The following is a 23,540-nucleotide window of genomic DNA, read 5'->3' as shown; positions in this document are numbered from 1 at the left end:
CCAACCCTCTAATATAGAGCTTGGCATAGTCCTCTACTGAATAGAAAGTATGGACTGGCAAAAAATGGGCGAACTTGGTCATCCTATCTACAATGACCTAAATTAAATTATGTTGATGGTGAGAATGAGGTAAACCCATCATGAAGTCCATGTTCACTTCTTCCCACTTTTATATGGGAATACTAAACTCCTGCGTGGAACCACTAGGATTTTGGTGCTCAATCTTCATCTGCTAACAAGTAGAGCACTTAGCCACAAACTCTGCAATGTCCCTCTTTATCCCCCTCCACCAATAGACTTCCCACAAGTCGCGGTATATCTTACTGACCCATGGATAAATAGAGTAATACACACCATGCTCTTTAGAAATAATTTATTCACGTTATCTACACATGGCACACACAGCCTACCCAGGAAATGTAACACACTATCTCCTAAATGTAACACACTATCTCCTACTTGGGAGAAAATCTCTACTTTCTGGTCTCTAACTAACTCTTTCAGCTTAACTAAATTGGGAGCCCTGTCTTGATTTTCTTTCACCTCGAAAACTAAGGAAGATTTCAAACTATTCTGCACCCAAACACTAACTCAGTCGAATCAACCAAACGGACACCTAGTTTGGCAAGCTGATGAACTTTCTAAACTAACTTCATCTTACCATTCTCCATATGAGTAACACTACCCATGGACAACCTACTGAGGACTTCTACCACTACATTGGCCTTATCCAGATGATACAAAACACTCATGTTATAGTCTTTTAACAACTCTAACCACCTTCTCTGATGCAAGTTTAGATCTTTTTGCAAAAATACATATTATAGGCTTTTGTGGTCTGTGAATACATAAACATATACCTCATACAAATAGTGCCTCCAAATCTTTAAGGCAAACACAACCACTGCTAGTTCAAGATCATGAGGGGGATAATTTTTTTCATGGTGCTTAAGTTGTCTAGAGGTGTAGGGCTATGACCTTACCCTTATACATAAAAACATACCCCAATCTAACTCTAGAAGCATCACAGTATACAATAAATTTGTCTGAATAGTCGGGCAAAGTCAAAACTGGGGTTGTAGTGAGTCGACTCTTCAACTCCTGAAAACTCTTCTCATAAGAATCTGACCACTAGAACTTGAATTTCCTCTGAATCAATCTGGACATGGAGGATGCAATAGACAAACATCCTTCAACAAACTGTCAGTAACAGCCAGCCAAACCCAAGAAACTCCTGATATCTCACGGAGAGATGGGTCTGGGCCAGTTTCTCACTGCTTTAATCTTTTGAAGATCAACTCTAATGCCATCACCAAAAACTATGTAACCAAGGAAAGCTACTGACCTTATCCACAATTTTCATTTACTAAATTTGGCAAACAAATAATGGGCTCTGAGAGTCTGTAATACTATTCTGAGATGGCTTGCGTGATCATTTTTATTACGGAAGTAAAAAAAATGTCATCGATGAAGACTATGAAGAACATGTCCAAGTATTACTTGAACACGTGGTTCATCAAGTCCATGAAAGATGCTGGGACATTGGAAAGACCAAATGACATGACTAGAAATTTAAAGTGACCATACCGAGTTCTGAAAGCTATTTTTGAAATATCGTATTCCCTTACTCTGAGCTGATGATAGTCGGATCTAAGGTCAATCTTAGAAAAGTAACTGGCACCCTAAAGTTGATCAAATAAGTCATCGATTCTAGGAAGTAGGTATTTATTCTTGATGGTAACTTTGTTTAACTGACGGTAGTCTATACATAATCTAAGAGAACCGTCTTTTTTTCGCACAAATAGAATTGGTGCACCCCAAGAAGATACGTTGGGCCTGAAGAACCCTTTGTCTAATATGTCTTTCAACTGTATATTCAACTCTTTAAGTTTATTTGGATCCATTCTATATGGCGAAATAGAGATGGGATGAGTATTAGGAAGAAGGTTTATTCCGAAGTCAACTTCTCTTTCGAGAGAAACTCTGGGGAGATCTTCAAGAAGTATATATGGATATTCACTTGCGACTAGAACAGACTCAAGATTAGGAGTCTTAGAACTAGAGTCTTTGACCCACACTAGATGATAGACACACCCCTTGGATATCATTTTTCTCGCTATAAGGTATGAAATAAGTTGACCCTTAAGTGTTGTGGTACTACCCCTCCATTATAGGACAGGTTCATTCAAGAACTGAAAATAGACAATTCTTCTTCTATAATCAACTGAAGAAAAGTATAAATGGAGACAATCCATGCCAAGAGTAACGTCAAAATTTGTCATCTCTAGCTCTACAAGGTCTTCTGAAGTAACTTTTTATAACACCATAATCGGACAGTTCTTGTATACCCACCGGTTTATGATAGATTTACCTACTAGGATGGAGACTGAGAAAGGCTCTGTTAGGATTTTGTGACAGACTCTGAAGTTGACGGCTATGTAAGGAATTACAAAAGATAGAGAAGCTCCATGATCTAACAAATCATAAACATGTAAATGAAAGACTTATAATGTACCAGTGACCACATCAAAAGAACTCTCCTTATCCTATCAGGACTGAAGTGCATAGAGCCTATTTGGGCGCTGCCCACTGGTGGCACTGGAAGCGGCACCCTGCTTAGATGGACGACTGGATTGAATTGGGAGACGATTATGCTGAATCTGCAAACCCACCTGAGGATATTCTCTGATCCTATGTCCTAGCTTACCACACCCAAAACACACATCGTTGCCAGCCTTACAGATACCCTGATGATTTCTTAGATATTTCTGGCAAAAAGGATTTGTTCAAGCACTATTTACACTACCCTGAGATTTAGAGCCTGGAGCTCTATTATTATTATTATTCCTAAATTTGGGAATTAGTACACTAGCTGAAAACGGAGTTGGAACTAAAGATTTTAGGTGAAACTGAGGACGGTTTTCACCTTTTGACTTTGGGTCACTGAAAATGAAGCTACCTGTTCTAGCCCTCTTGCTCTCCCTTTTTTTCTCCTTAGTCTTTTGATCCTCAATCTGTTGAGCATGGACCATCAACTTAGACAAGTCCATCTAATTAATCAGCATTGAGGTCCTATACTCTTTGACCACACTGTCAGATACACCAAATACAAACTTACTTATCCTAGACCTTCTATCAGCTACCACATGAGGAGCATACCTAGCCAACTAAGTAAACTTGAGGAAATACTCTTTCACACTCATATTGCCCTACTTCGGGTTGATGAACTCTAACACCTTAACCTCTCTCAACTCCAACGGAGAAAACCTATCTAAGAAGGCAGTAGCAAACTTTTCGCATTCTATAGGCCCTGTATATGAGTCTTTATATACTTTCCACTTCTTAAACCATGTATGAGCTATATCTTATAGCTGATAGATAGCTAATTCAGCACTCTCACTAGCAGTAACCCCCATAATGTCCATTACTTTCTACACCATGTCAAGGAATTTCTATGGATCCTCTTTAGACTTAGACCCAGATAATGAATGAGGGTTCTATAACACCCAGTACTTTTCCTAGCTAAATTTATCTCCTAGAATGTTAAGGATTATCTTCAAAATAAATAACTATTAATACATGCAGAATTTTCAAGCTCTAGACCCACCAGTGTGTAGAGAATTGACTCAACTTTCCAACGATATCAATTTTTCCTTAATCTGATACTCGATTGAGAAGTTATGGTATTTTTAGTAAAACAGTGTGGCATTTCAAAATCCTAATTGTCAAATTCCAGTGGACCTCAGCGATTGGCCCGTGTTATGGTGAGGTCCTATTTCCCAGTTGTCAATTTCTAGTAGCTCACCGCGATAGTGGCGCATTGCGGTGATGGACTAAATGGAATTTAAGTGGCTTACCGTGATAGCTCTACATCATGTTGATTTTCCATTTCCCAGTTGTCAATTTCTAGTAAGCCACTGCGATTATGGCGTATCGCGGTGGGTGGAAAAATCAGGATTTTCAGTTTTTGAAATTTATTTTAAAAGGGTAGTTTGATCTTTTTCCAAGCCCCCAAATCGTGATTAACACAAGATTAAACCTATTATAAGCATTCTATGCTCACTTTTCATCAATTTACTTTCAAGAAAACCCTAGAACTCAAAACTTAATCTCCAAGAAATCCAATTTCCTCCATTATTCTTCCAAGATAGTTCAAAATTAAAGATTCCCAATCCAAGAACTTCAAGAGGTCCTCTTCAAAAGCACAATTAGGAATTCAATATCAAGCTTCTTATTTAATTTCATCAACTAAGGTATGTGAGATTTTGAACAAGGCTAAATTTTTCATCCTTGTGCCCAAAACTAGTTTTTAATTATAAATTTGCATGATTTTACATGGATTTCAATTTAGGGTTCATACCCATTTATTGTTAATTGAAGATGTTGATATTTCAAGTAAATTGGGTGTTGAATTACATGTCTATTTTCATAAATTCATGTGTATGACAGTATTTTCTAGATTTGAGTAGAATTATAAATATTTTCATTATCAAGCATGAACTTATGATGATTAAACATGAAATTGATGCATGGGTTATCAAGCCCTAGTTTAATGTTGCTATTTCAAGAATGATTATGCTTTTATACATCTTACAATATATTTATAAATAGCTTTGAATAAAGATTTGATCTTTTGATCTTTAGATAAGATATGGAATCCACTTTACAGCTTAAATTTAGTTTTGAATGAACAGATACACAGTTAGCTTTCCGTATAAAATATTATGACTTTTAAAAGTGGATTTCCTATAGAATGAGCATACATATTAAAGGGAGTAGTATTTAGCACCGAGCAGAAAGTGTGGATTTAGTGCATCCTACTTTCCTAGAACTATGAGCCAATATAGGTACAGATTCAGTATTCCCATTCTATATGGATGATAGTTACAGATGTGATCACTTAGTTCGGGTTATACTCTCTGGAAAGAGTATGACACCTTTCCCCAATATGAGTTTTTCCCCTTAGGGGAAAGAGACGTTGGACTCCATGATAGCTCACATGATTTATGTTGGTTAAAAGAACCTCCCTAATAGTAAATATCTTCAGAATAGTTTTTAATTGTATTTTCCCTGCTATTAAAAGTAAATAAACAACTTTTCACTGAAACTCCATAATAGTTCAGCTTTTAGACTTTGAATATGATGGCTTACCAAATTTATGCAGTATGTTTTTATTATTCATAATGTATGATTTTCAGTTATTCCAGCCATGTGAGTCATTACATACAGCATGCATATTCTATGAACTTTAATAACATAGAGATATTATTTTACTTATGCATTCACCCCCATATACTCAGTACATTCTCAAAATACTGATCCACATATACGTCTATATGCTAAATTATCTCATAATATAGGTTCAGGTGCTTAGTCTCAGCAGCGTAAGTGATTTCAAGAATCTCTACCTATATCCCAACAGTTGGTGAGTCCTCATGGTTCGAGGGCCCATTTATCCTTACTTTCAGCTTTCATAGTATTTGAGTAGTTTCTTTCAGTTTATTTTGAGTCAGTTGGGGGGGTTGTCCCAATGGCTCTCTAGTTTCTTAGTAATAGAGGCTTGTCGGACTACTAGATATTATTTTTAGACTTTCTGCATTTGTTATCCAGAAAGTATATTCAGTCGATCTCAGACAGTTTTGATAATATTCAATATTTTAGCATTTTTATCTGATTAAATTACTTTAATATGAGTTATAGACTTAATAGCAAGCTTACAGGGTTAGCTTAAGACTACTCATAGTCTTGAGCATCGTGTGATGTCTCAGGACCAGGTTTCGAGGCATTACAGGTTCATTCAAGTGAAGTCCAGAATTCTAGCTATAACAGTATTGGCTACTGGGTTGGCCTGAATAGTAGCAGGCTGAACGTGCTGAGCTAACACAGAATGGGCTAAAGTGGTAAATGTTGCTCTGAATTTTGTGTAAGAAACATGCTCATTCATGGGATCTTCCTGAATGAGTGGAGGTGTTGAGTGGTTCCAGGTTCTTCTTTTGTTAGTCTTTCTGGGAGACATGTTCCTTAAATAGAAGGAAAATCTAGATTAGATAGAGAGTTGAACTTGAGCCCATGCTCATTCGCACGACATGAACACTAAAAGAAGGGAAATTTTTCTAAAATGCCTTGTAGGCTCTTGTCCATAAGTCTGTGGCGTGCTACACACCCATGCACAAGACTCTAATTGACATGGCTTTCAGACTCCCTAGACACTTTATAACCTTAGGCTCTGATACCAAGTTTGTAATACCTCAAGAGTACACCTTAGACATCATAAGGTGCTTACGACCCCGAACGACCACAAGCTAAACCATGACTGGTACCTTCTATGAATACTAAATAATAATCATAAACCATATGCTAAAGTGAAGCTAAAAATACCATAAGGTCCATAATACTTAAAACAAATATTAAGTACATCTGCAGAATAACTGCTGACTGAAAGTTTCTGAAAGTCTCTAAACATCTGAAATAAAAGAGTTGGTGGGACAGGCCTCAACTAACTCCAACTAGTGTTTGAAAATAACTGAAATACTAAAATATTATAAGTAATGCAATGAATAAATAAGTATCACGTCCTCGATGGATGAGGACTCACTAATGTAGCTACGACTGATCAAACGATCTGACTAAGTACGGTCAGGAACCCAAGCGTCCAAACCTATGATATGAGACATCATAATACAAAGAGAGTATGCATCAGTACTTTGAATGTACTGCTACGCTAGGTGAGGTTAGGCTGATATGCATGAGTAATAATAACTAAATATCATGAAGTAAGTGGGTGAGAGTATATGCACGACTAGACTACTGAAAGTACTGAACATACAATACCAAGCATATATCGTCTATCTGAATTAGACTGAAACTGAAGTACTAAGTTTCTAATAACTAAATAACTGATAACTGAAAGTCATGATTGTGTAAACCTGAATTGAGTTCCGTACTGAATACTGAATACTGAAACTTAGACTGTCGGAGGTATTATCTAACCGACATACCCCAATTATAGACTGATTTGGGGTCTAACCTGTAACCCCAGTTGGAAGGGTGTTAGCACCGTGCCATGGGTTACTAACACTGGTTAAGTCAACCCTAATCTGGAAGGAAGACTCATGAGATGTATATGGTTACGTCAACCCTAGTCTGGCAGGAAGACAATTTACCCTATGCTGGTTATGTAGTTCTGTAACACAGGGACTGCTACTAAGGGTCAAACCCTATACTGGTAGGAATGAACCCCATCCCTGGGTTCGCTCGATGCTGAATCCTACTTCCAACTGAATCGACACTGTAACTGATCACTAGACTGTACTAGGCTTGACTGAACTCACACTAACTCTGTTAACTGGTAGAATGCTACTATTTAAGATACCGCGGAATCACTCTATTTTGACTGGAGATTAGATAAACAACTAATTTCGGGTATTCATTACCCCCAGAACTCGATAGCATAGATAATAGTACCATATCTCAACTTTAAAAGTATCACACATAGGTTACCATGCACAATTCATTCATATAGACATTTTGTCAAACACCTAGGATGCATAATTCTTATACATAAGAAGGATCAATATATGAATGTCATGACTACCACATTCAATATCACAATTCAAAGATTTAACATGAGGTTTACATAAATCAACAAACATTCTAGTTTATTTACATGAAACTCAAAATCTTCTTGGCTTAACACCCACACAACAATACATATATGAACACAATTCCATTCAAGGATGTAAATCATAATCTAAGTTTGGAAAAATGATTCTTGAACTCCAAGGGTGGAAGGAACCCAAAGATGAACACCTAACATACCTTGATTTTGAATTTGTTAGAATTGTTGGTGAATTCTTAAGATTTGGAATTGAACTTTGATGAACCTAGGATTTGCTCTTGAGAGAATTTTATGAAATAATGAGTGATTTTGCCTTTGAAAGGCTTAATTTCGTGTTATGGTTGAATAATGTAAGGGCAAATGACTCAACTATCTCTATAAACTCGTAATTTAATAAACAAAAATATGCCCAGTGACTCGACAAGTGCCATGCTGTATGGATCAACTCGACGCAACGACCGATGCATCGTGTTGATGGTGATGACACTATAGCCAATGTGACACGTCCTGATCGCGTTGGCTTACTGTTTTGGTCATCCAAACATGTCTCAAATGATGTCCAAAAATTCTGACACTCACCCCCAGATGACCTATAGATAACCTTGATCATGAATCAATTTAAAAATTGACAATCTATGGCTGGGAAGATTGGAAATAAAACCATAGAAATATCAAGATCAAAAGGAAACTAAGTCTTAACACTTTTCTAAAAAAAAGTTTAAACCTGGGACCTCTTTTGACATGCTATATAGGATTGAAGTGGACTAGGACTTTATGGGGTCTTACAAAAATATAAAAGACAACCAGGAATACCTAAGAAAGGAAGACAAAAGAAAAGTAGCGGAAAGTTATCAGCAACCTCAAATTATTGTGGAAAATGTGGGGATGAAGGTCATAATAGATGCACCTGCAACTACTTTTCAAAGGAGGTGTGATATTTTTCTTTGAACTGGAAGCTAAAATGTTTATTAAGTTCAATGTTATGAATTCAATAATTTGAGTTAATTTCTCAAAAATTTATTTCGTGAGATATTTTTATTTGAAACGGAATCTGAAATGTTTACTAAGTTCAATGTTGTGAATTCATTAATTTGAGGTAATTTCTCAAAAATACGTTTCATGAGATATCAAATAATTATTTGCCATTGATAGATATTAAAACATTTATGAAAGTAATATGATTCATATTAAACGTTCATGAAAGTTATGTGATTCATATTAATAAAGTCTAATTTATTGTTAAGACATTTTAACACATCTGATATGTCAGTGATACATTTTCATAGTTGAAAAAAAGTCATACATATATGTGATACGTTTTAAATTCCTTAACTAATTTTGAAAAAATAAATAATATAATTCTGCTTCATATTTTATATAACAAATTTGCAATATATGAATCAACTATATATGTATTTCACTAAGGTTTCTTTCACAAAACTGTGTAATCAATATGAATCAAACATATAATAGACAATGAAAAACACAATCATAACATAAAAATAGCATAATATGATCGAAACGGATGGGAACGCTTCATTTCATAAGCGAAAATGTCATGACATTAACTACAAAAATACTGAATACTTAAAACTTAAAACTAGTAGTCTTGAAATATCCAAAAAACTTGAAGTATAATAAACGATTATCAATTTATCAAACAACAAATACTAGATAACTACAGCTTGACATTTATCATCTTCGTATCCTCTGATGGAATAAAGGTGCATTTAGTCTAGGAGGATCCTGATTGTCACTAACATTCCAGTAAATGCCTGGTTTATTTCATAGTCCCATAACAATGATGCATATCTGGCATGATGCAGTCCTGAATCAAACTCTGAAGAAGGTATTTGATGCCCATCACTTAAAAATGCAGCATATACTGCAACAAATAATCCACAATTCCTGCAAAATATATCAGTAGATTAGTTTAGGAGTTTCAGTGATCAGTTATGTAAAAATTATATATTTAAAGAATAAATGATACGTACAATGTGCCGCTTGATTGTTGCACAATATCATCAACAAACTAAATATCAAATGCATGTTGGTCTGTCTTTTTTTTGTATGTTCTAGTAGTCACTAGTTCATGCATTCTTTTATCTCAAAAAATCAGATATTGACAAGTAAGTTGACAACAAATCAACAAACTCCTTTATCTCAACTACATGATCATCATGACCTTTCAACGAGTCATACACACGAATACATCTTTTCTTGAGCACTATGACTGTCAACACCCAGTGAAACTATTCCTCACAGTTTATTGGCGCGTACACCTCATCAACCAAATGTCAAGGAAAACCTGTTGGAATGCATAGACCTTGAATAATTTCATAAATGAATCTCTCTACCGAAGAAATTTTTATTGAACGAACGTTTTTCTCTTAAGAGCTTAAATCAGTCTCTGATTGCATTCGGTGATAATCAGTGTATGTGTCATGAATATAGTTTTTGTACATACAATGAGCGGTGGTATATTTATATTCATTGGTAATGTCCAATTTTGCTTTCTTGCGAAGATAGTAGAATACTACATTAATGTGTTGCATTGAAAGATTAAAATATATAAGCATATTTGATCTATATATGTGATACATAATACAAGTGAAAATCAGTTGATACATACAAATTTCTCATAACAGTGTGACTGAAAAACAATAGAAGTATGAGTGCATGAAGAATATATATATATATATATATATATATATGTATCAACTACTATGTATGTGGTCAATATATATGGCAGAAAGTACATAAAGAAAGGAGATATGTGACAATGAACTTTTTGTGAAATTGAATTATGGACATATTTTGATTGAACAATCAATATGTATAATTATGATACATCTGCAATCTTATGTATCAAAATGATACATCTTAAAGTCGTAAGCAGATCATATCCAACATTTGTAACTAGAATCCTAGAGATATGAAAAATTTAACATTTGTTTCCAATATCATACTCCTACTTGACATTTTTAAATAATGAACTATGTGTAAAATTGATTTTTGAATAGGTTTTAATTAAATTTCTTATATATATCAAAATGATATATCTGAAAAAACTTAATTAGTACATATCCAACATTTGTTACTGAAATATTATATAATTATAATAACAGTTTCAACACTTTCAAAAATGACAAATAAACTATTTGAGGCAAATAGTTTGCCTCAAATAGTTTGAGCAAGTAGAAATAATCAATCATACAATTAAGTCAATTTAATTAACAATCAAATGTGTTATTTCTGTTACTTTACGCGTTTGTCAGCTCATCCTTCATTGCCACCTACTTTAGATGATTATCTGACATCGTCTACAACATTATCACTTTTAGCATCTGTATTGTGCTCATTGTGAGAATGAGTAGGATCTTCTCCTTTATTCGAGCTATTTTTTTTATTTTCATGGACTGAAGAATGAGCAACCTGCATGATAACAATTTAGAACAATATGATAATTGTGATATTAATGATAAATTTTGAATACCTTGTCATATGAAGTAAAGCCTTCTTTCATAGCTTTCACAATGCCTGTATAATGGGCTATCATCAACGTTTGAAGCTCATTGAATTTCATGTCATCCTACATTGTGAATAACGATTAGTCAATGGATATGCCTTACGATTGACTTGTGGTATTATAACACATGGTTAATATTCACATATTTTCACAATAAAATTATCCAAATATATATGTATCATATTGAAACATGTATTATCATTAACATAACATACCGATATATATGAATTAAATCAATACATATTCATGAAATTACTTTTATTTCTGAATAAATATTCATAAACTTATAACACTGTGCATGTAATAGCTGAAGATTGATTTTTTTTAAAAAAAATGTTATACTTACATAAGTCTTAACATAAGACTTTATGTCATCCAAGTCTGACATGGAAAGTGATTGTTTTTTCTTAACAGCAACAGTTGCATCAGGTGCATTCCTCTCTTCAATAGTATGCACAACTGTGCCTTTTTTTAAAGAAGCATGAGGCTTTGAATAAGCTCTTGATAAACCTGACACTTGTTTTTGTTTGGACAACGAAGTTGACTTTTTTGTGTCTTTGCACATGTGAATGCATTTTTTTGACTCCTCGTCAATTTTTCGTTTCTTCGCATGAGGGTGTGAAAATGGACCATCATCAATCATCATTTTTTTAAGCAGATCTACAGTTGGTGGAGTATTGAAATCATAAAATTCATGTAGAATTTCAGTTAAAGTAGTCCTTTTAGATCCTTGTTGTAGAGATACGGTCTAAGCTACATTGGTACCATGATCTGTAGGAACAAATGTAAGAGGGTTGAAAAAATTAAGTTTGTTCAATTCCTTTGGTGGCGGGGATAAATTTCTGTATACAAGCTACAACAAAAACAACACAAAAGACTAAAAAATATCTGGTTATATTTACTTAAAAATTAACAATAGATATACAAAAGTATCACTAAAAAAATACCTTACCAAACATGTCCTCCCTCAAATCCTCATATCTTGATTTTGGTTTTATCACTTTTCAGTTGACCATCCTTGGAATTAAATTATTGTCAAGGGCGGCTATTGATTCATCAACTTCTGAATAACATTCATACCACCAAATCTGAAGAGCGTATGACATGTCATTCAAACGATAATACTGTTGTACCTCATTCATGGACTGACTAAATGAAGTCATCAGTTTTGCAAATGCCAATTTACCCCATGAAAATCAACTATAACTTTCATTCTCAATCATATGAAAGTCTCGAGTGGGATATTGGCTTTATTTAGTTGTGAGAAAACAAATGTGTGAATAAAGTACAAAATCCCAATCTTTATAGCATCTTCAAGATTTCTTCCCCATTTTCTATTCAAAAAATAGTTGACCAACTCACTTTTTTTTACATTTGCTTTGAATTTCAAAAATTATCTTTTTTGTAATCTATAAGGTGGAAGGTCAAAATAGTTGAAATCATCTTCATTCCCAATGCATTTCAACATGGTAACAATGGCAAACTCACACAATAAAAATGAAGAATGGTATTATTGATCAATATCCTTAACTGATCCTAATAAGGGTGTTAAATCTCTAAGGTCATCAAACACCTTGTTATCAATTCTTGAAAGTGACAATTATGAAGGTCTAGAAATGACCCAAAACAGGTGCTTCAGAAGATTCTGATTCCTTTATCTTTCAGAACTTCTGTAAGCCTATCTACTACATTGAGGTTGTGTGCACTGACATACCTTAAGTTGTGGGCAGGTCGATTTTTTACAGCTAAATTAAAATTCTGCCAACAACAAATATTGACAATAACACAAATTAAATGACGATTCATATGTCAAATGTATCACATATTCATAAATGAATCTAAAAATATAATAAGTATAGAAAAAATTAAAACATATGTATCACTAATAATCTGATCCTCAAATATCACTTTTACACTGTAAAACAATATGTATCACCAATAATATAACAATAAATGTATCACTTATACAGTGTGAATAAAATGTATCGCCCATATATTGATATAACAACTGTATCATTCATATGAATCACTGTTATACCCATATAATGTTGTATCATTCATATGAATCATCTTTATACTATGAAAATGTATCAAGAACTTAATAATTTTATATATGTATCAAGCGATTTTTTAAAAAAAAGTATGTATCACAGATGAATTCAATACCTGATCTTTCATTTACATGTCCGATTCTTGATTTTTGGCAACAAAATCTTCTCTAATAGTCTTTATTTTTTTGGATCATTGCGGTGCTTCGACCTATTTTCACAAAAACCTTCCTCTGTGTAATCAAAGTTACCCGAGTAAATCCCACAACTTGATGACTTGCAGAAACACCTTTTTGTGTTTCGATTTGGGAAATCTCCAAACTGAATGAGGGTGAATCTTCATTAGTCATTGAAGATCAAACAAATTAACACAACAAAAATTAAGTCATATATAAATATTGATCTGTCTTGTTAAAAATTAACTTAAAATCCATCTAAACAATCAACTCACCTCTTTGAAATAATTGAAATTTAAAGAAGTAAATTGACGGTTCTAAGAAGTTGAAGTAATGGAGAAGGAAGTTATCTCAACTGATGATATTTTGGGAGAGATTTTAGGAGATAAAATTGTTGAAAAAAAAGTGTTGCATGCATTAATGGTGGAGAAAAACTCGGATGAGGAGTTTCTTCACATGTATCAAGAGTAAAATAATAAATTTGGATTTTGAGTAATTTTTAAAAAGGTAAGAGATTTTGGGTAATATGATCTCATAAGTTTGTGGTTTTGTGTAAATTACCCAAAAAACAAAGCACGAGAGCGATTTCTGCAGTTTACCCAAATGCACTTTTATGGTATTTAACCCAATGTTTTAAGTATTAGAGTGGAGATCAGTTTCAAACCTAGCCCAACATTAAATCCATAATGGCCCATTAGATCCGATGAAAGAGCCAAAGACAGATTAAAACCTTAGGACTGGTTTGGTTGAAAAATAAATTATTTTTGGGATAAATTATTTTAAAATAATTTATTCTAGGAGTATTATTCCACCCTTGAGGTGGGATAAAATAACAATCCCTCCATTTTAAAATAATTGAATTGTTGGGATATGACATATCCTATATAAAAAACATCTAAGGACAGAATTTATAGACTACTTTTCACTTTTTTTCATCTAATAATTCTTAACCTATTCTCCTAAAAAAATGTGAAGTACTTAACAACCTCATTAAATGAAAGGATAAATATGAAAAAATGTTCCAATAATTCTCTTGGGCTTTGAAAAAATTTACTTATTTTGAACTCTAAAAAGTATCTCAACAATTCAATTATTTTGAAATGGGGGGAGTACTAAAATTTCGAAAGAAATTATCTCATAATTTTATCCCAATCAAATATGAGATAAATTTATCCTAAAATTAATCCCAAAATTAATTATTCCTTATCTTTTTTACCAAATGAACCCTTATAGTTTTAAAACACTAGAATAAAGGAAAATAGCTCGGTGGACCCTTGTACTATATCTGATTTGTAAAGTGAATACTTCTAGTTAGCCCTTTGTCATCTGAACCACTTAACTCAATAAAACTCAACATTTTAAACACTTTTTCGGTGAGTGTAACACACTCGCCTCCACATCAGCTACCACGTCATTCTTAAATATTGTATTAAATTTCACATTAACCTCCACATCAAATCAATGACATTTCATAATATCTTTTCATTAATTAATTTTATAATTATTAATTAATAATATTAAATTAAAAAAATTATTTTTTTAAATAAAATTCATCTCTTTTATAAAATTATAAAATTTATAAATTTTAAATTTTTAAAAATAATTTTAAATTAAAAATACCAAAGAAAATTTTATAATATTAAAAAAATTATTATTTTTTAATTTATTATTTTTAATAAATTGATTATAAATTTTTTAATATTAAAAAAAATAATTTTTCATGACCACCAACCTAAACAGCAGCTTGTAAGCATGGAGTTTTCCGACGACATCGGCGATGTCGTCGATAACCACCACTGCAACATCTCCACTCATTTCCTTGTTCAAACCCTCTCTTCTTCCTTTCTCCCAAAATCTCCACAAAAAACTTTCTCCACCCTTTCCTCACACTTCTAAAACTCCATTTCTCTACTCTTCACCAAAGATTAGTAGTTGGCTCAACAACTACTATCTCCACTCCAAGATTGCCTGCATATCTGTATGAATGTATGCCAATGGATATGTAACAATCTTGTTCTTTTCATTTTGAGGCATTTGATGTTTGTTTTAAAATTCATATCAGAAGCTCTTATTGTGTTTGGCTTATTGTGTGCGTGTTGGTTAAAGACTTAAAGTGTGTGGGATGTGAAAAATGTAGATAGAAGATGGTGGTGAAAGAGAAATGATGGGTGGTTGTGGTCGTCATCACCATCGACGGCGGCGACTGCGGAGGTTAGTGATAGCCATGGCTGGGGGCCGGCACTGCTGGTGGACTCTAATGATGGCCATGGAAGCCTTGGGGTTGCAGGTGTGGGTGAGTTGGAGGTGGGGTGGCTGCTTTTGGTGAGAAATACAGGGTGGGGCGAGGGAGTGGGCGGGGGATATTTAAAAAGAATATATTATTTTAATATAAAATTGATCAAAAAATATTCTCACTCGCACGCCAGGCGCATGCCTACACGCGTTTCGTCCTATTCAGTCATTTAGTATCACATAGGTCCGGTCAACGATTAAAAGATTTAAAATATTAAGTTTTACTGAGTTGAGGGATTCAAATGATGAATATATAAGTAAGAATATTCATTTTACAAATCAGACTAACTACAAGGATCACCGAGTTTTTTTTGCCTAGAAAGCTAGGAAAATTGGCCTTTGACAAAATCAAAGAGCCGTTTTCTTTAAACAAAAAAATCGTTGTTCTCAAAGAGAAGAATAAATTTGCAATAAAGTAATATCTGCAAATGCTAATTGTACGATACGCATCATTTATTGTACATTTGAACCTCTTCTATTTATTCAAAAATTTAATAAAGTACCACCTAGTTTTCTCCGTCTTTCTTGGAGTACTGACACTTATGTAGTTAGATCCAACACAACAACAACTTCACATGGTACAAACCAACTTTTATAAAAGCAGTTTATGTCAGAACAATCAAGAATCTATATATAGTGGAAACAACAAAGCCCCTTTAGGCTTTTCTTTTTTTGCGTCTCTTTTTTTTTGGTTGTGATTCTTTATTATCTTTGTAATGGCTATGCCTTTGGTTCAGTCATGCTCTGTGGATCTTCATAAGAGTTTAGCTACAAAAAGGGTAAAGAGTGAAGAATAATCTTTTTTTAATTGAGATTTTAGTGTAGCTGGTGTTTTTGGTTATCTTTCTTGATTTTGATGTGTTGGATTGGTTTATTGGTGTAGATCTTGAGGACCCATTTGAGATTCTTGGAAGTTGAACAACCCCATTTGAGATTGTTGAATTTGCCTAGGTAAGGTGCTCTTAAGTTTTAGTAGTAATTTTTTAGGACTTAATTGAGATTGGAATTTCATTTGAGATGGCTGCTTTGGTCTAGTTTAGCACTATTCTCCTAGTTTCTTGTTCTTTGGTTTTGGTTATCCCTGTGTTTTTTCTGTTTATTTTGTTGTTTACTTTATATGTTATGTACTGCTCTTCGTTTCACATTATTTTGGTGTTTTTTGTGGTTGTTTTATTTCGTTGTTGTTACTGCTCTCATTTCTGCATTTCCTTTTTCAAACTGCTTGGATATGCTTTATTTTACGCTAAGGGTCTATCGAAACAGCCTCTCTATCTCTACTAGACAGGGTAAGGTTTGCCATTTGCGAACATTCTACACTTATGGGATTATACTGGGTATATTGTTGTTGTATAAACGAGTATCAGAGCCGGAGCTATATTTATTTTAGGTTATGAGGCCCAAACAACAGTTCTTTTTTTTGCTTACTAGGTTCTGGATAGATTATTTATACAAAAACAGGGTGAAGTAGCTTTAAGGATGGTTCTGTCCCTGCTTAGTATAGGGGGATAATTAGGACTATGGAAAGTTTAGGTATTTACTGAATAAATCGTGTCAAGTATAGGGGGTAATGAGTTAATTTGCCTTATAAACAATGAATGCATTATATAAAGATGGGTTCTTTTCCTTGGGGAAAGACCGTCTTTTTCTGTTTAACCAGTTTAATTAGTCATTGCCTGTTTACTGTGGTGTTCTTTGTGATATTGCATTAAGATCGTCTAGCTTTTACTGTTGTCAAAGGCGCACTTAAGCCCTGAAAGAGAGGTGGAAAACGTGTTGAGCTCTTCACCCCATTTAGATGGCGCTTCAATGTGGTCATTAAGGCTCTAAGGAATAATTTTTCTTGCCGATGAACATAATCCTGGAGAGATGAGACAAAACAATTAATATTTCAATTTATTTTAATTCTTTTTAAAACAGTTATCTGTTCATATATATATGTTATTCATGCTTATAAGTATTTTAGTCCAGACTATACATACATATTTGTTTTTTTTTCCTTCCATTTGCACCTTCCTTTATTTTAGCCCACATTTCATTTGCGCTTAAAGGCCCAACAGACCGTGGAACTTTTTTGCACTTTTTGCCTTTGATAACACTGTTAGCTTTACTATTATATGGATCATCAATGTTAGTTCACGAATTGATTGCAAAATATAACTTTTAACCTGCAGTTGTAATTCAACTCCAAAATTGAAAGCCTGGAAGGGGCCAATGACCCTGACCAAGGAAGTGGTGGATGAAAAAGAGATGAGTGCTGTAACTGAAAGCGAATCGAATGAATTCACTACGTTGAAGCATAGATTTTTGAATTTTAAGAAGGACAAATACTTGTAAGCATCATCAGAAGCAGGCTACTGTTTTTTCATCTTGTCTGACAGTAAAGGTTTCTTCTCATTTGATTTTTTGCCTTTATTGGACAAGGAAAAATTTGGAGCATTTTCGGAGTCTTGCAGATGAACAATCACCAAAGGTAACTTTATTCCACCTTTTAGACATTTTCTCAAGCATGGACTTTATTTCACCTTTTAGTCACTGATTTTTCTTTTCCTTTTCCCTTCTATTTTCCCTGTTTGTAGTTTGTCCTTCCTTTCCGTTTCGTTTCCATATTACAAACTATAGCATTAATTTTGTGGCCAAGTGTTGAACATCTCAACTGACAATATGAAGGGCAGTTTTTGGTAATTTCTTGTGCAGACTCTCGGGTGTGTCCCTCAAACATACTGGGATTTCAACCAGGAGAAGCCTTTGTAGTTCGCAACATTGCAAATTTGGTGCCTCCTTATGAGGTGTTGTATACTGCATTCAAACTTAATAAATGTCACATTCCTTATTGATGAGCATGTGTTGTAACGCTAAGGATGTGTACTAACAATGTTTGTTCAGAATAAAAGTTCAAACTTTTTCTTCTGCTGCAGACTGGTCCTTCAGAAACAAAGGCAGCTCTTGAGTTTTCCGTTAATACTCTCAAAGTGAGTAAAGTTTTTCCAGAAATTCTACGACATGGTGTTTCCTTTTAATATTCCATCATCTGAGATCTACGTTTCATGGCTGCTGACTCTGATTCGCTGCATGTTTTTGTTATCTTTTTTGCTTTATTTGGGAGTTGGAATTCGTAAAATATGGAATCGAGTTACTTGAGAACTGAAATTCTAAAAAGGATGTTGCAATACTATAATTTGAGACCTTCGTAACTGGACGGAAACTCTTTGACTTTCCAAAACATGATTGTCATGATGAATTTACTTAATTTTTCTTGTTTCAAATTGTGTTGGAAGTCGTAAATAACCCAAAACACGAGGGAAACTTGTGACGATGAATTACTGAAGTTCATCACCAACGAAATGAGAATTCCTAAAAGTACATCTCATTTTCTACCTCCATTTGTTTCATTTCCTCCTTTCTTAATTTATTGCTGTGATTGGTCTCTCTTGTTTTCATTTTCCTCAAGTTTTCAGCTTTGGCTTCTGCTTTCCGCAGGTCAAAAACATATTAGTCATTGGTCATAGTCGCTGTGGAGGAATTCGTGCTTTAATGAGTATGGACAATGAAACAGGTTCAAGGTTTGGCTAGTCTCTCTTCTTATATAGTCTTACAGGCAGCTCTAACAAACTAATTTCTTTATGAAATTCAGTAAAATATCCACTTATGTGTAACATGCTCTTCTATTAATTCCTTGTAGCTTCATTCGAAATTGGGTAATTGTTGGAAAGTCTGCCAGGGCAACCACAAAAGCTGTTGCTTCGAACCTCAGCTTTGATCAGCAATGCAAGCACTGTGAGAAGGTAACATCTCCTTTTCATACTGTCATTATGTTTTAGTTAGGAAAATCTATGTTGCTTGGACTCTTCAAAAATATCAACGCATGTCTGTCAGATTATCCAAAAGTAGCGCATATTTGGAGGATCAGACACAGGTGTAGAAACATTTTTTGGAGAGTCCGAGCAATGCTGGGGAAAATGCATGAGTTTACCCCTTAAACTTGTCCTGAAAAGCCACGCTAACTTTTGGGTGACACTTACCCTCTTGATCTTGTTTGAAGTTGAATCAATACCCTCTCTAATGCTGGTGTTTTGCGTGGAAAATTTTAGCAGCAACTAATACCCTGAAACATATTCACGGATACGAGGCCTGACTCCATTGTTTCTGGTGACAATATTGCCTCCAAATCCACACTTCCCTGCTTCTCTTCCCGGAAACAACGATCTCTTCCAGTTAAACTCTGAACTGGCATTACCTAATCTATCTGAAATCATTGTCATACATTTGGAACCGAGCTCCCCATTATTAGCATAGCACCGTTGAAATTCCCCAGCGGGAAAGAGCGTTTCAGAGTACTCTTTTTAAAGAAAATCAGACAGGATAGATAATTTCCTCTTTATGCTTGATGTCGTCTCTGATTCTTTTTGTGTCTGAAACTAGTTAGTTGGGGAAAGCCCATTTGGCGTGTTAAAACTAGTTCCTTTCCTTCTTTCTACAGTTAGATCATACTCTATTTTCTGTAGATTATTGAAATGGTCATGCCTTGAATCTCATGGAAATAGAGCAATGAAATCTTAGGGAGAAAAAAGAATCTTGTTTTGTGAAGACTGATTAAATTTTACAGAGAAGGGAAGTGCAGTATTGTTGGAAATTAAAGAGGTTATCGTGTGCCTTTGATTCTGGTTCAATTGCTCCGACAGCAATGTGGTGGGTGGATAGATGAAGTAATGGAGAATACAGTTTATTATTAATTTTTAATTCAGTATAATGGAATTAGTTTTAGTAAAAGAGAGTGAAAAAAATAAGAAAAGAGGTGGAAATAAAGCTGTAAGCACGTGCAGTGCACTGAATGCCATGATACTGGTTTTGTGTTGCAGGATGGTTTTAGTTTCACTTCGAATTAGGGTAAGATGATATCCTAAAGGACCAACAACACACGAAAATGGACACTAGAAGCCAAAAATCAGCACAAAAGGAAAAACAACACACTTAGAAGAAAAGAGGTGCATAAAGTAAAGATAGTAGAGAGGCCCTCACTTCCACCAATGATTAGCACAAGAAGGTGTATCAAACCTTCAAACGCACCTCACCAATGTCAGATCAAATCACTCTCTTAGGTGACCCAGAGGACTCACACTTCCTCAAGCACACCTTTCTTGCCAAATATCCAATACAAGTGAAATCCTCTTTCAGTTGCATTCAATATTCAATTTCGGTTTTCCCTCTGTTAAGGAGAAGAGGAAGACTACAATCTAATACTAAGATTACAATCTAAAAGTCACTCAATTCATTATGTCAAAACTAATGAAAATAGAAGGCTACTTGTGTATTTATACTTATTACAAACTTAGACTAAAATACCCTTAATGAAGGGTGCTACTTTGGAGTGTAAAAAGAAAGTCTTAAAGGACCATAATAGCCCTAACTTAGGGCGCCTCTTGGGTGTTGAAATATAAGGTGAAAAGTCCTTCTTGCCCTTCAAGTGAGGTGCCTCTTGAGTGTATTGATTCCCTTCTCCTCCTTCAACTTGACAAGACTTTAAAAGGCTCCAAACACTTGCCAATTCCGAAGCTTGAGCCTTTGACCATGCCTTGTATTCTTTTGTGCTCTTCATGCTTGTATCATAAGAGGTCGCCCCTAAAGTTTCACTGGAGTCTGGAGTGACAGGCGTTTCCTTTTTGTTTTGGCAAGAACTTCCATACATTTTGCCTTCTTTCTTTTAGACATTTATCAATGGCAAGTATTATTTCTTCTTCTTTTAGTTTCCCTTCATAAAGAAAATTATGTCTAGTCGGAAAGTTATGTGCTCCACCTCGTGCGTCTAAGTTTGTTTATATGCAAGATGTAATACTTAATGCTTCTTAGTTCTTAGCACAACTTCATGTGTTGGTGTCATCAAAATAAGGTGGTGAATGCACATGTTTTTGCAAGTGTGCTGGATTTTGTGTATTTGGTAGTTCAAATTGGGAATTTGAAATTGCAGTTAGGCGTTGTAACTTTCAAAATTATCTGTGTATGCCTTATGTGATATCCTGAATATTGAAGCAATGCATGTAATTTCTACGTCCAGGAATCGGTCAACGGCTCATTGATGAATTTGCTTACATACCCATGGATTAAGGACAAGGTGAATAAAGGGGAGCTCTTAATTCACGGTGGCTACTATGACTTTGTCGACTGTAGTTTTGAGAAGTGGACTCTCGAGAACAACACTCGAGTGTATGATCAAGTCTCCATCAGAAACCGGGAATTTTGGAGCTGAGTAATCTTCAAGTCAAGTCCTCTGTTTGTTTTGTTGTATCATCTTACATGTAATACCAATCTCATTGTTATTCTTGTTGACAAACTAATTGTATATTTTTAAAGTGTGGACCTTATTTACCACTTGTACTGCGGAAAAGGATATTTTCTATATTCAATTTGTTCTGCTCCTATAGTTCAATCATTTACCCAGAAAAATATTTCTATATGCATGCTGACCATATACATTCTAACGCAATAATATGAGATAACTCAGATACCATGTATAAAGCACAAAATACGTTCCTGATTGGTGAATATAAAGCACCAGAATAAAAGAAAGGACTGAAATACATTGGTGTCGATGTATATTGATCCCATAAAGGTGGGGGTAAGATCCGTGTACACCTCATTTAGGACTCCGCTTGTGGGACTATAGTGGTTTTTTGTTGTTGTTGTCTATCTACATTGACAAACAGTAACAAAGACAAGTACAGTAACCTTGTTAAAAATTGACAATACATTTGGAAAGAGTTATGATTAGGAAGTAAGTCTCCAGCAAAACATGAAAGCAAATGGCCTTTTTGTTTGAAACTTGTAATTTGTATCAGCTAGTTATGTTGGGTTGTAATTATGGTATTTCACATACTTCCTCCGTCACAAAATATAGCTGGTATGTTTAGATTTTGTACTACTATCAAGAAAAAATTAATTAGGAGTGTGATTTAACTAATACTATATCCCTTATTAATTCTTTAATCTTCATCTATTTACGTTACTCTTAATTCTAGAATACTTAATGATGAAGATAGAGTTGGAAAATAGAGTTGGAAAAAAGTGGTTAATTGTTTCCTGGTTTTTTAAACATTCAAACTATTTTGAGGGGGAGCAATAAGCATGAAAGGAAACTTGTTTTGATATGTGTATTTCATTACTTCTATGGAATGCGTCAAATGTCCTAAGATTTGAATGTTTTATGCATGGGTTATAAGGTGATTTATATGAATGAGCTTGAAATAGGGTGAATTTGAATTTTCAATCCCACTTGTTTATGGGCAAAACTTTAAATTTAACAAGTTTTGGCCATAGGAAAAACATTTTACTTGGACAGACGGAAGCTAAAAGTTTAAGATTATGTATTTTTAAGGTGACTAGATGTAATTTCCTGGGTTTTATATGGGGTGTGATCATGGTTTGATTGCATATGATTGGGTTGCACTAGAGGTGTTAAAGTGGGGCGGGGCGGGTCAACCCGGAACCGGCCCGTGAAATTTAACCGGGTTGTGGATCGGTTCGGATCCGGACCTGGTTAAACGGGCCGATCCGATTCCAGACCCAACAGTAAAATTTTTAAAAACAACCCTAAACTGGCACACTTAATCCAACCCGATCCAACCCACCTAAACCCGATCAAAACCGATTAAAAATTCGGTCAAAACCGGTCAAAAACCAAAGAAAAAAAAATCTCCAATATACACTATATATACCCACCTATATACATTTTAAGTACGTTAAACAATATATATACACTATATATATAGTATATACTACATTAGAATTTAAAAAATATATACACATAATACATATACACAATTACACATGTAATCGTGTATACGACTATACGTTAGTTAAATATATATACTACTATAAATAAAACA

At 34.3% G+C, this 23,540-nt stretch overlaps 1 protein-coding gene across 1 annotated transcript; it reads left to right on the top strand.

The window, feature by feature from the left end:
* Nucleotides 1–16,048: 16,048 nt before the first annotated feature.
* LOC107842882 (beta carbonic anhydrase 5, chloroplastic) lies at nt 16,049–22,084 on the top strand. Its single transcript, XM_016686924.2, has 9 exons — nt 16,049–16,442; nt 16,547–16,614; nt 17,835–17,993; nt 18,085–18,133; nt 18,336–18,449; nt 18,579–18,632; nt 19,141–19,223; nt 19,343–19,445; nt 21,713–22,084. Exons 1-9 carry the CDS (start codon nt 16,380–16,382, stop codon nt 21,902–21,904), a joined length of 885 nt encoding a protein of 294 aa, XP_016542410.1. The 5' UTR covers nt 16,049–16,379; the 3' UTR covers nt 21,905–22,084.
* Nucleotides 22,085–23,540: the final 1,456 nt, after the last annotated feature.

Source organism: Capsicum annuum, chromosome 9 (genome assembly GCF_002878395.1).
Source record: "Capsicum annuum cultivar UCD-10X-F1 chromosome 9, UCD10Xv1.1, whole genome shotgun sequence".
Taxonomy (NCBI): domain Eukaryota; kingdom Viridiplantae; phylum Streptophyta; class Magnoliopsida; order Solanales; family Solanaceae; genus Capsicum; species Capsicum annuum.
The sequence above is the reverse complement of the archived record's forward strand: the minus strand, read 5'-3'. Positions and strand labels throughout refer to the sequence as shown.

Excerpts from the sequence above, each read along its gene's own strand:
- LOC107842882 (XM_016686924.2), top strand. The coding sequence starts at position 16,380 with ATGGCTATGCCTTTGGTTCAGTCATGCTCTGTGGATCTTCATAAGAGT. Across the intron at positions 18,134-18,335 it reads CAGATGAACAATCACCAAAG|TTTTTGGTAATTTCTTGTGC; the intron begins GTAACTTTATTC and ends TATGAAGGGCAG. Across the intron at positions 18,450-18,578 it reads ATTTGGTGCCTCCTTATGAG|ACTGGTCCTTCAGAAACAAA; the intron begins GTGTTGTATACT and ends CTTCTGCTGCAG.